Source organism: Zeugodacus cucurbitae, chromosome 6, assembly GCF_028554725.1.
Source record: "Zeugodacus cucurbitae isolate PBARC_wt_2022May chromosome 6, idZeuCucr1.2, whole genome shotgun sequence".
Taxonomy (NCBI): Eukaryota; Metazoa; Arthropoda; class Insecta; order Diptera; family Tephritidae; genus Zeugodacus; species Zeugodacus cucurbitae.
The window spans coordinates 67,492,823-67,505,857 of record NC_071671.1 but is presented as its reverse complement, the minus strand read 5'-3'; the positions used below and the strand labels follow the sequence as shown (position 1 = coordinate 67,505,857).

Here is a 13,035-nt window from a genome sequence, read left to right as displayed (position 1 = left end):
TTGTCCAATTTATTATTATACTTGTTTTTGATAAAACGACTAACCGAAGTGGTGTCACTGTCCATCCGTGTACGAAAATAGCCGCTCAAGGGTTAAATATTAAGCCGAATTATTTCCGATTTTAGTGCGACCAATCGCTTACTCGTCATTCCAAAAATTTTGATGTATACCATATAACCCATTTTTAAATTGATTTGTGTTTTTTGTTGTAAGAGAATATACTTATAAGGAATGAATTAAAACGTGAAAATGGTTATTGTTGTTGTCAAAACTAAATACAATTTATGAAAAAAGTTTTTTCTCAATAGCGATTGCCTTTCAGAACGCTGAACCTAAAGCTCTTCTAAACTAAAAAAAATATACATTAGATATTCAGCAACTCAACAGTCTTTTGAGGTTATGAGATCCTCTATTTCTTGGATGCAACACATAAATAATAAAAATAAGAATTTTTAAATTAATTTAAATCTTTTTAAACTTGAATTGTATTCTATCACACTAATTAGTGCTTAAAGGAACCTTATTGACATTAATATAAATAAATTAAACAGCAATTTCCTCCACAACCAGCAGATGAGTTCAGGTGGCATTTTAAAAGCAGTACTTCATGAAGAAGAAACAGAGGCAAATCAAATAAGCGACAGAAGCCACACGCGCTCGCACGACCTTTGCACTGTGCACGGAGACAATTTTCCGCTTTATGGCCACCAAACCGAATGTCAATTCTCTGGCATTGACCAGACAAGACCACTGTGTCAACGAAGAGACCTGGTAGCGCAATTGCGACTAACACAAAGAAGCGTTTATTTTCATTTACGCCAAACTAATTGGCAGCAGATTATGTTGCCGCGCGGCAGAAGGCAAGTTTCAAGTGGCAAGACACTAGTGAAAAGTAACAGCCAACGAACGGCGAGTTGTGCAACCATTACAGCAGTAAGATGGCAGGCAGGCAGGCAGACAGGCGTTCTGGGTGGCACAAGTCACTGAACCGCAGAGTGTGCGGCACTGCCAAAAATTTACGGTGCAACCAAGCACGCCAGCGAGCCGGCGACGTGACCAACGGACCAACACGAAGAGAGCGAATGTGGCCGCAAAAGAACGAAGGTGGCAAGGTTGCTTGCTTACGAACTGCTTTTCGGAGTTTGTTTGTGTGTGTGTGGGTGTGTGCTTCGAAGTGGCAGCACGCAAAGGCACTTACAGCGAGTGCTAAGTAAGTTAAGCCTAGACGAGTGCGGAGCGCGCAAATTACAGAGCAACGTTGTGCTGAAGGCGCCACAGAGTGACACGCAACATCCCAGCTGGGGTATTTAGGTTACTGGCAACAATGTTGCAAGGCGAACGTTCAACACACATTGTTGTGTGTTTTAATTTTCGCCTACTTTGTAATCACAACTTTGCATAGTTTGGTAATTTGCTGTTGTTGTAGTAAGCCCCGTGGCTAGCCACCAGCCACCAGCCGCTAGATGCCAGGTGGCAGAAGCCAACAGTCAAAGTTGCAACAGCAGCCGTTAGATATAAGCTGGCAAATGGAGAATGTAAAAAGTAGATTAGTAAATACAAAGAAGCGAGCTGGCATTGGCAAGCGGCAATAACTTGCAACGCTGCGGCAGGTGGGTAGTGGTGGCATGCGAGACGGTGTGTGGCAAGTGCCTTGTCTGCGTAGCGCAGCGACACGCCCGCTGCGAGGTCCTTGTGGGCATGTTCGCTGTTGTTGGCACAACGTCAAGACACGGTAGCAGTTGTTGTACTAAAAAAATGTTGCAAGCATACCAAAGTGCAACAAAAAAAAAAAATATGAAATAAACTGAAGTACGTCGCCTTGACAAACCCCACATGTGTGTGTCGGGTCGCGTCCTAGCGTCTCATCTTCCAGGTGCTCTCCGCCAACGCGACGTTCACCTTGCTGCGCACTCGTGCAAGTCATGCCGCGTGTGGCATGTCTCATAGTTGCAGCATGCCACTTTTGATGTTGGCAACTCAAAGTCAAGCACACAGCCACACACATACACTTACACATACATATGCATTTTTATGCGCCATTTCAACTCCTTAGCAATTTCATTTTGATTTCCCTTTATTTTGTGCTTTTATTGCTGTTGCATGCTTGCGTGTGCAACAAAAAAAGCAACAACATACTTGTGCTTTGCATAGTTGCTGTTATATATTTGGCGTATTTGCCTTTGTGTTGCATAGTTTCGTAATTAATTTGCGTTCAACGCAACACATTTGCACACTTCCGCTCCCCCTTTCACCCTTCTTTAACGCTTTTTGGTTGCTTAATTGTAATTTCGTGCATTTTTTTTGTTGTTTAGTGTGATCACAGTCATCACACTTGGTGCTTATGCTGTTGACGTTTCGAAAAGTATTTCGTTTTAAAATACTTCTTCTTCTCGTGATTGCTTTATTTTGGAGGCGAAGTGTTGTCGTAGAAGAAATAAGGCAAGCGAATGGTGCGCTTAAGAGTGAGTTCATATTCATTGAATGGGTGCTGGCAGTTTTCTGGACCCTTTTTTAGGGCGTATGAAAGAAAATTTTGTCATTAGAGTTCCTATTCCTTGGAGAAAAATCGCTGCTTCTAGAAAAATGAGTCAAAAAGAGTCGTGGCAACTATTCTTTTGTCCTGGAAATTGAAAATTAATTTCAATCTGAATTTAGAAGACTTAAAATATCATTAAATATATATTTTCAGAAAAATTTACTAACCAGAAAATATTTCTTATTAGATTGAACTCAATTTGAATTCATTCTTTAAAATTTTAATCTGAATTCCCTGTATTTTCTAACCAATTTTGACTATCACTATCTGACAGCTGTAGCACACATACCTGCATTTTATACCTTTATGCAGTCATTGCTATGGTATTAAATAACAAAACATTTCTCACAATCACACCCAAGCAAAATGCACTTCAAAAGGCCAAATGAAAGACCGATGCGCTATTGAAAATATAAATGTTGCAACAACAATGCCCATTTCTATGGTTTGACCAGGCAGCACAAGCATTACAAAAAAAAAAAACAAAAAATAATTGTAAAAGCCATAGAAAATCTAAGACTGCAGTAATTTTTCATGTTCTCAACCGCAGAAATCTCTATTGTTGTATGAGGCTAAGTGTTTGCCCTCAAGTGAGTATGTGTGTATTTATGTTGCCGGAAATGACTTGTCACATTGACAGCAGCTAAAATAAAATACCATACTCAGTTCATATACACTGCTTTGTGGTATATAAGCAATAAATTTTGCTAGGTTTACAGTCACATGTCGTATTTGTCGTAAGTGATGGGGCGTATGAGTAACATTATATTTCGTTTGTAATGAAGTTCGTTATAAATGTGAGACAAGCCAAATGTTGTTGTTAACATATTTATTGCTATATATGCACACAGGTGTGTAGAGAACGTATGTCTTCAATATTTAGAAAACTGTTCTTGCAGCATATTGGACATTAAGCTGACAGCGCTCCTAGCCTATTAGTTATTGTGAAGCGATACTAGTGCATATCAGTGTTTTTTTCATAAATACACTAGAGTGTTGTGTCAAAGAAATGTCTGTATATAAAGTGAAAATAAAGGAAATAAATTAATATTATACATAGAAATGATTGGTTTGGAAGAATTTGTTGAAAGAAGAGTTATAGTCTGATGAAGTGAGGTTATATTAATGAAAGTTATATACCAAGCTCAGATAAAGGTGCAATATGAATGAAGTTGAGGAATGTTTCAAAGCTTTCATAATCAATATTGACACCTAAAAAAGCTAAAATCGGTATTTCAGGAAGCAACTTTTATCAATATTGGTTTTGAACTATGACCTTTCAAGTTATTATCTTCGATTTTCGAGTCCAAAAAGTTTTTGTTGCACTTATTAAACAAATTCGTTTCAATTACTCATAATTTTAATGACTATTTTATATAAAGCACGACAAACAATGCTCAAAATCTACAAATACTATTGTCATTATCATAAAAATAATCACAGTCATCTTATTGAAGCTTTTTTCCCGAAAGCTTATTTGTCTCCTTAGACGCAGCGCATTGTCAGATAGTCATGGCGTGTGTAATTTGTCTTTTGTTGTTGCTACACTACGCATATACAAAGAAATAAATGATTTTATGCTAAGGCTATGACGCTTATTTTTCATAAATGCGTAAAAGCCAGTAGGAATGAAAGAAAAAATAATAACTCATGCTTAACATGTAAATACGAGGCGCAAGTTGAGGCAAAAACAAAAAAAAAACACAAACCCGAAACACTCGAAATCATTGAAGTGTATAAAGGGCAGCGACGAGTGGAGTGGAAGTAAATGACTGATTATACAATATAAAATTTAACAAAGCGCATAAATCACGCATTTTTCTGCGGCCAAGCGGAGCAGAGAGAGAGTGAGAGCGAGGCACAGCGAAGAAGTGTTGTTGTATAAAAGTCGAAAAACCACAAAGGAACAGCCGGAAGAAGAAGTGAGCAAGCAAACGCACTTACTTCGCTTGTGTAACATGGCCTACAGTCGCCAGTTGCGCGCAACCCTTGCTTGTGCATACATTTGCTTAAACGCAAATAAATAAATGTATTTATTGAAATCGCCCTCGCACAGTATATTCACTGCCTGCTCAGTCGCCATTAACTGCTTCGTGAAATTAACACATCTGTGTTGTTGTTGTTGCACACAACATTGCGCATTTTCACTGTTTTACACTCCTTTTCACTTTCTAAAGAATAAAACGCAGGCGAATAAGTAAGAAAGCTGAAAATACAAAAAAAAGTGGTGCGCCACGGCGTAATCGTGCGCAAACTTTTCCCCATCAATTCATGGCGTATATAATTGACTAAAAATTTCAATTATACCAATGAAAAATGACAGCTACTTTGCATTAAAGAAACGTGGGGGGTTATGAAAATAATTATGTTGCAAGCGCCGAAAGAGTGCCAACAACAAGTAATTACAACAAATGCAAAGCTATAAAGTTCAATTTCAATGGCGTTGCCCACAAAAAGCGCACAGAAAAGTTTCACAAAGTGTGCAACCGAAATTAATATATTAGCAATTCAACAAAGGCAACCCTGAAAATTAGGAAACGCGTGTGAAAACTTGTCTCGACTTGCGTATAAATCTGTGTTTAAAATTTTGTTATTTTTGTTGTTTGTGTTTTGACATTTTGCCGAGTTTTGAGTTATTTCAGCCACAGTCAATGCCACAGCTACCAGAATTGAGTAAACACCAGCAAGTTAGCCAAAGACAATAAAAACAAATTAAACTGAGCTGGTGTTGAAGAGTTTGGCTGAGTTGGTGATTGGAGTTTAAGAAAGGAAAATTAAATAAAATTTGGCTGAAGTAAATACTTGTTTTGTTGTTGTTGCCGAATAGTTTTTATTAGATAATGATTTTTTATTTGTAAGTCGATTGTTTAGGCCACTAAAATATTTACTTATACTAAGCGATTTCTCAAACCCTTCTGTGAGTAGATAAACTTTTTCTAAGCTATACTTTATCGTCAAAAAAATAACAATAAAGTCATTCTTAACTATTACTTACTATTCAATTATTGAGATTTTATACCAGTTTAATACATTTATACCAGTTGTACGTTCGATTCGCACTTATACCAATTTTTTAATTAGTGCATTTAAATTTTATTTTAAAGCTCCATTATTCGCTTTATACTTACCATATAAGCAATACTCACCGTATTTATGGCGCAAGCTCTCTTACTGGTACAAAAATCTCCTCAAACATTTCCCTATATAAGTAGGACAAAGGTCTTCAGAATCGAATGAGCAGTCTTATCGAAATGGCTCATTTCACTGCTTAAAACGTGCCTTTTCCTTCGTACCTTTCCGACAAATATGTGCACAGAAGAATACGCGCCGAAATTTACATAAATAATAATAAACAGAATTTTTAATTATCTGCTGTGTCTCATACTCACCGCTCGCATACCGAAGACACGCTTTCATTTACAGAAAAAAAGAAAAAAAATTCAGAAAATTAAAAGCTACGCAATTTTTCCATATTTTTGCTACCTTTCTTATTCTCTTTCTTATTCACACAATTTCGCTACCAATTTTGTGACACACACAGTGCACACGCATGAACAGAAGCACAGTGTTGCCTTAAATTCGCCCTTGATGGCTATGTGTTTGGAATATTTAATATTGTAACTTATTTTCGGCCTGCGCCAAGAACAAACAGCACGCCCACAGAGGTTTGTCGAGGCACGCAGCGACAGTCACTTGCAGGACAACAGCTCAATACATTTGCTCCGGTAGCAATGTGGAGGAGAGTTGAATGAGTGGAGGGAACGTTGCGAAATACCGTTAAGAGCGGCGGATGAAGCACACCGCAATGGCTAACAGCACGAAAATTTACTTAATTTCCGCTATGGCCACAATGCGCGGTCTGTCGATTTTCGTACGCGTAGTTGGCAACGCAAGTGCTCGCTGTCAGTCAAAACAACCATTCACGAACTGCGACACTGCACTCACTCGTCACAACGAGTAAACAAGTGAGAACGATGCGCAAAGTAGCCGCGCGAAAAAGTTAAGCGAGTCGGTCAACTGCGCGGTTGATGTGAATCGAGTTTCTAAAAAAGGTAGCGGAACGCAGGGATCCAGTTTTAGCGGCAGCGCGCATTCGTAATTGAACTTCAAAGAAACGAAAAAAATACAGAATAAAAGTGGGAATTTTGAGGAGTGTGGGCCGAAAGAAATGGAAATTGGCCGAATATAAGCGAAACGTCCAGTGATGGGCGAGGAAGTGAACGAGATGGGTCGCCGAAGTTCACTACATTTTGTTTACTTACTTTGAGTTTTACGTATTTCCTTTGTCCAAACTTTACGTGCTGCTGCTGAAAAACAGCAAACTATTTTGCTGTTTTATTGTTCTTGTGCAAGGGCCGTGCCCTCAGTGGGTATTCTAATGCAGTTAGTAAAGTTTTTATTTCATAATTTATTTTCTGTAATTGCTTGACTGACCGTGCATTAAAAATGTTGGCGCGGAAAGAGAGCTTCTTGTGTTTTTGCTGTTGTTTTCTACATACTCTCTTTTCGAGCTTTTTACGTAGTTGATTATTGTATCTTTACCAAGAAGGGGTTTGTTAGCGACCAAAATTAGGTGCCTTGGTATGTCAATATAACTCTCGAAACTGCAGAAAGTAGAATTAAACTGTTATCTTTTGAATATAAAAAGGAAAAGGAATTGAGGAAAGCTCTAATTCGAATTCATGGATTTTGGAAGAAAGTGAGAAAAATTGATTTCCGGCTTGTTTAGACATTTTAAAAAGAAGATCATGACTTTAATAATGACAACACACAGAAACCCATAATCTAAGTCAAAACCCATACCTCCGTGACAAAAATTTCAAACAAATTTTGGAGTCTATGTACAAATTTTTATTGATAAAGTAATATTATTATAAAAAATGGAATATACAATATAAACTACTATAAAAACTACATCTATATATACAAATCTTATTTACATCACATATACATATACAAATACAAATATATACAGTTCGTTTCTCCTCATATTTTGCATTCACTCACTGCGCCTTGGAGTCATGCTGAGGCGTCTAAACTTTTTTGTGCTATCGGCACATTTAGTGGTAATTGTCATGCGAACCGCTTTATCGGTGCAACCAGTGAGTGTCATCACACAATGTATGATATCCTCAACCTTTTTCGGATCCAATTGACCCTTTTGCGGGCGTACACGATCGTTTGCCAAAAATGCTGGCGAAGGCTTACCACTAAGTGTATGTGTGGCTAGAACCTGCTCCGGAAAAATCATGCAAAGTAAGCTGCGAGTGGCCGCAGACGAAGACATGAATGAAATGGCTTCAAATTTTTCGGTGGGTACTTTTGTGCCATTCGGACCAATCACTATGCAGGGCACAGCGTTCTCATCATTGCGCGATGAGACGTACTGCCATTGGCGTCGTTTTGGCGTTGATGCTGCCAGTGGTGGCGATGGAGCAGGTGTTGGTGTACTCATAGTGGCAGTACGATCACTTTCCGCAATGTTCATATTAACGAGCTCAGTTTCCGGACTTGTGGAGACAGTAACATATGCAGCAACCATTTCAATGTCATCCAAGTTATCGATCACAATTTCTTCGCTGTCACTCACTACATTTATGATGTTGTTGCTGTTAACAATAATTTCTTGTGCAGCACTAACTTCATTTTCATTCATAGGTTCTACGTGATCTTCGGATTGTATAGATTGTGTAGCACTCATTTCATTTTCATTCATAGGTTCTGCGTGATCTTCGGATTGTATAGATTGTTCAGCACTCACTTCATTTTCATTCATAGGTTCTACGTGAACTTCGGATTGTATAGATTGTATAGCACTCACTTCATTTTCATTTCTAGGTTCTACGTGAACTTCGGATTGTATAGCACTCACGCCATTTTCATTCATAGGTTCTACGTGAACTTCGGTTCTACTTGATTGCACATTTGTTGAGATTTCGCGTCGCTTAGCTTCTCTATTCAATTCAGCTTCTCTATTCATTTCTCTCAGCACACGTTTACGTGGATCGGCGTTTACGTAAGTGTTGCGATTCGGCGTGTTGTTTTCGTTTGGCCAACTCGTCGGGCTTGTTGTTGACCCCGTAACATGCATTTCATCATTTCTCGTCGTCGGTACATTCTGATTATCAAATAGTTGTTGCAATAATTCATTTCTCTCTTTAACGTCGCTTATGATTTTGAGCGCTTCCTCCAAATGTGCCTTAACTCGTTTAAACTCATCGAACAGATGCTCATTCCGCATCTTATTAAGTTCTCCACGCTGCCGCTTTTTGGCTCGCTTTTGCAATATTATCGCTATTCTCTGTGCTGATTTATATTTGCCTTCAAGAGTTTCTCGCACTGCCGCACTGAGTTCTCCATGTACCATTGCTGGTATGTCTTTATATTCTACCAACCATATCTCTATGAGTGGTGCGATGTCTTCTGGTTCTTTTGCCTTCATCATCATCTCATTCTCGGCTTCGAGTTGAGCCCTTGAAAGAATTGGTAGCGGTTCCATACTTCTTGTTATGTTGTTTTTATAATTTGTTTTTAATATTTTTTAGAAATTTGTATTAATATTTTGCACAATATTTTTTTTTTTTGTAAAATTGTCTCTGTCAATCTATCACTTTTGGATGGGTATTATAATATTATTTTTTTATTGTTTTTAATATTTTTAGAAATTTTTATTAATATTTTGCACAATATTTTTTTTTTTGTAAAATTGTCTCTGTCAATCTATCACTTTTGGATGGGTATTATAATATTATTTTTTTATTGTTTTTAATATTTTTAGAAATTTTTATTAATATTTTGCACAATATTTTTTTTTTTGTAAAATTGTCTCTGTCAATCTATCACTTTTGGATGCGTATTATAATATAATATTTTTTGCACTCTTTATGTTCTGACTTCTTACCATCACCTCTGGAAGTGAAATTCACTCTGAGGATATTTCAGCGAGATCATCACATTTTATAGGTTTGCAGTTTCAAGCAGTAAGCTTCTAGGTAGAATATTTATTCTTCAGGTAATCGCTTTTTCTTCAGAAGTGCTTTAAAAGCAAAATAAAGAGTGCATTATTGTTTTTGCTCAAGGTCTACAGACCCCTTTCAAACCCATGTTATTACGTGGGTGCTTCTTCAATGACTTAATCCCTCTATCAACGAAGAACAATGGAAGTGATGCATTCAATGTAAGGGTTCTGCTGCTAAAGTAGTTGGGCTTTGAGTGAAGTGCAATTAAACGAGCACACCTACATTGTTTCTGATCTAATATTACATATAGACTTTTGCAGTTTTGGAATTTGCAAGGTAAGGATTTCTGAAAACTCTATTAACCTTGGTATTCAGCCTGGTTGCGAATTCTTAAAAACAGAGAAATATTTTATTTACAACACCTGGCTGACGAAAGAGTATGCTTAATATTTAATACAATTCAAAGAATCGGGGTGATCGTTATGTATATTTGTTATTGTTTTTCCAACCTTTTTCTTTAGCTCAACACATGTTTACCGAATTCCATATCCCTTTAAATCCACTCACGGCAATATGGTAAATACCCGCCTCTTTTTCTCCACATTTATGAATATTTAGTTAAGATTGCTAAATCTAGAAAATTATAGAAATATAATTCCATTACCAACAAGTGTTTTGAAAATTTTATTGAAATCTGTCTAGAAGATGGTTTTATGCTTTGATAATTCATAGACATCTTCTAGATTTAGTTTAGATAGATTTTGAGTGACATTTGTCCAATTTTGATTAGAGTGATAACCAGCCATGTGAGCTTCTGGTTCATCGCATAGCTCTTAAGAATATCAAGTTTGTAATCCTGTATTCGAGGTATCTTAACATATGAAGGTGAGGTGGGGATAATATGACAAATATTCCGTCTAGTATCTTAAACCTTAAACATATATCCAGACTTTCGGAACTCTCTGAATTAGTTTAGAATGAAATATTTATGAACGCTTGTCCAATAGTTGGTGCTTTTAAAACTATAATCTCATTATAGGCATATATCACCACAGGTATCAACTGCATGATGAGACCACCGAGGTATAATGATGACTTAGACATAAGCTTATATCTAAAGGTATAACATTCAATTAAAAAAGCTCCTCGCTGAATTTATTTCTAAGATGGTTAGAGGAAAATAGCGAATTTCATTTTCAAAGATAAATATTTTCAACAAAATACTGGTTATAATAAAGAGAAAGCAATTATTTCTCCAATATATGGAGATTAATTGATACTGTACTGTAAAAAATAGCGTTTGGGGGAGTAATATTGTATTAGCCAATTATTCGCAATTTTGGTTTTGTCGTTCCGGTCGGATTTAGTGGGATTGACAGGGTATATTCTACTAAGAGGCTACACCCATAATTCGAACCTGTTTTGCCAACAATTGGACTGTCTAAATGAAGAGGCTAATGGTCTGGATAATTATCAAAACGACAGGGCCTACCGGAACTTGTTGGGGAGGTTCTTTTGCATCACCTTATAGTATGGTATGGTATAGCGCCATAGTTTTGGTCAATAGAGACGAGGGTTACTATAAGAGTGGCATTATGAAATTATACTCAAAACGGCAATGAGTTCTCAAATAAAACGGTGCATATCTTACCTAAAACGGACCATTCTAAATTCACTAAATATAAACTTCAATTTAAAGTAAAAATTAGGGAATTCATTTTATTAGATTTCAGATATGAAAAATACATTTTTTTTTTGTATTTTCTTTGTACTTTAGAAATATTGATTGTTGACTTATTAATATAATATAACGGGTGTTTTCGTTTTTTGAAATAATTAATTATAGATTCATTTACTTTAATGTTGTCTTCGTCAAAATAGTACCCATTTAATAATATGCACTTAGGTCAGTGCTTCTTTTAATCGTCGAAATAATTCTCAAATGACAAAAATATTATTGTTTTGCTCAAGAAGAGCATACATTTTTTTTTTTGTTTTTTTTGTATTAAAACTAAAATTAAAATTCTGAACATTATTACGTTGTAGGGAAATTTTACATAAATATAGAAATTATACAAAATACTAATAGAACTGCATACATAAAACATCAATAAATTTTTTAACTAATTTCCTCTAAAAATAAAAAAAATATTCAGTACGGTTCTCTTAATTTTTGCACTCAATCATTGCGCCTTGGAGTCATGCTGAGGCGTCTAAACTTCTGTGTGCTATCGGCGCACTTAGTGGTGATTGGGCGGCGATGGCATTGGCATAGGCGGCAAGGGAGTAGGAGTTGGTGTACTCATACTGGCAGCACCAACACTCTCCGCACTGTTCGTGCTGGCAGTACTGGCAGTTTCAGTAGTTGTAGCAACCGTTTCGTTTGATATTCCACTTAGGTTAGCTTTTCCATTCATTTCTCTGAGCACACGTTTACGTGGATCTGCGCAATAAGCATTTTCATAAGTGATGCGACGTACCGTATTGATATTTCTGAGAGCGGAACGGCTTGTACTTGGCTTATCATCATTCAATTGGTCAGCTGGGTTGGGCGATGCCACAATATTTGGCAACGCTTTCTCCGATGTAGAAGAGCCGCTACTAGTGCTTCCAGTATCATCTGCATTCGTAGTTTGGCTACTTGTTGAAGAAGCAGCACGATTTCGTTCTATTACTTGCAACAAACGCTGTATTTCCTCAAATAATGCAGAAATTCTCTGCGCTATCAAATATTTAGTTTCAATCGACTTCTGAGTTACCAGATGGAGTTGATTAAAATCTTCGTTCATTAGATCTCTATACTCCACCAACCATCGGTTTATCAATGGTAATATATCCTCTATACTAATTGCATTGCACATTACGTCATTTTCGTATAGCATTTGAGCCTTGGAAAGAATCGGTAGCATCTCCATGATTTTTATTAATACTTCGCACAATGTTTTTTTAGTTTTTACTTTCGATCTTATGTTTGTCACCTGTGGATGTGAAGCTCACTATGATTTTAGTGCGGTTTAATAGAGGATCGTGGAACGTAAGTAGGCTCTGCGTGAAGTTCACAGGTAGCATGGATGCACTTACTGTCGTACTCTACAGGTAGTCGTTTATTCAAGTGGACCATCTAAAAACAACAACAAATGGTAACTTTGTTTTAGCTTCTACAATTTTAAAAATACTTTTATTTATGCATCCTTTAGCTCTTATTCTTGGACACACCCATGCTTTTTGTATTTAACTATAGTTTAAAAAAACCCAATCTCTCTACTAACAAAGAACAATAAACAGACGTTGTAAGGGTTCGGCAACAAATTGACCTTGCGCGAAATACAATTAAGCTAACACACCTACAAATATTTTTACCGGCCATAAACGAACCCAATATTACATACAGAATGCGAACAGTCTTTGAATTCGCAAGGTTACGCATTCATAGAACTCCTTAAACGTAACATAACATTGGTTTAATAGCTTTTGGTCTGAAGTCTGAACAACGTTTGAGACGTGTTTTGATTCGGACTCAATCTTACGCCATTTTAATTG

General features: G+C 36.8%; 1 protein-coding gene across 2 annotated transcripts in view; it reads right to left on the bottom strand.

The window, feature by feature from the left end:
• Nucleotides 1–13,035, bottom strand: part of LOC105212114 (early boundary activity protein 2-like) — a 124,765-nt gene that overhangs the window by 102,728 nt on the left and 9,002 nt on the right. The window contains exon 2 of one of the 2 annotated variants that reach the window (XM_054233655.1): nucleotides 3,874–12,616. The exons of the other annotated variant lie outside the window; for it this stretch is intronic. Coding sequence (XP_054089630.1) covers nucleotides 7,536–9,035 — 1,500 coding nt within the window. The 5' untranslated portion in view covers nucleotides 9,036–12,616 and the 3' untranslated portion in view covers nucleotides 3,874–7,535. Of the gene's footprint in view, nucleotides 1–3,873; nucleotides 12,617–13,035 lie in introns of those variants that run through there. 2 annotated transcript variants of the gene reach the window in all.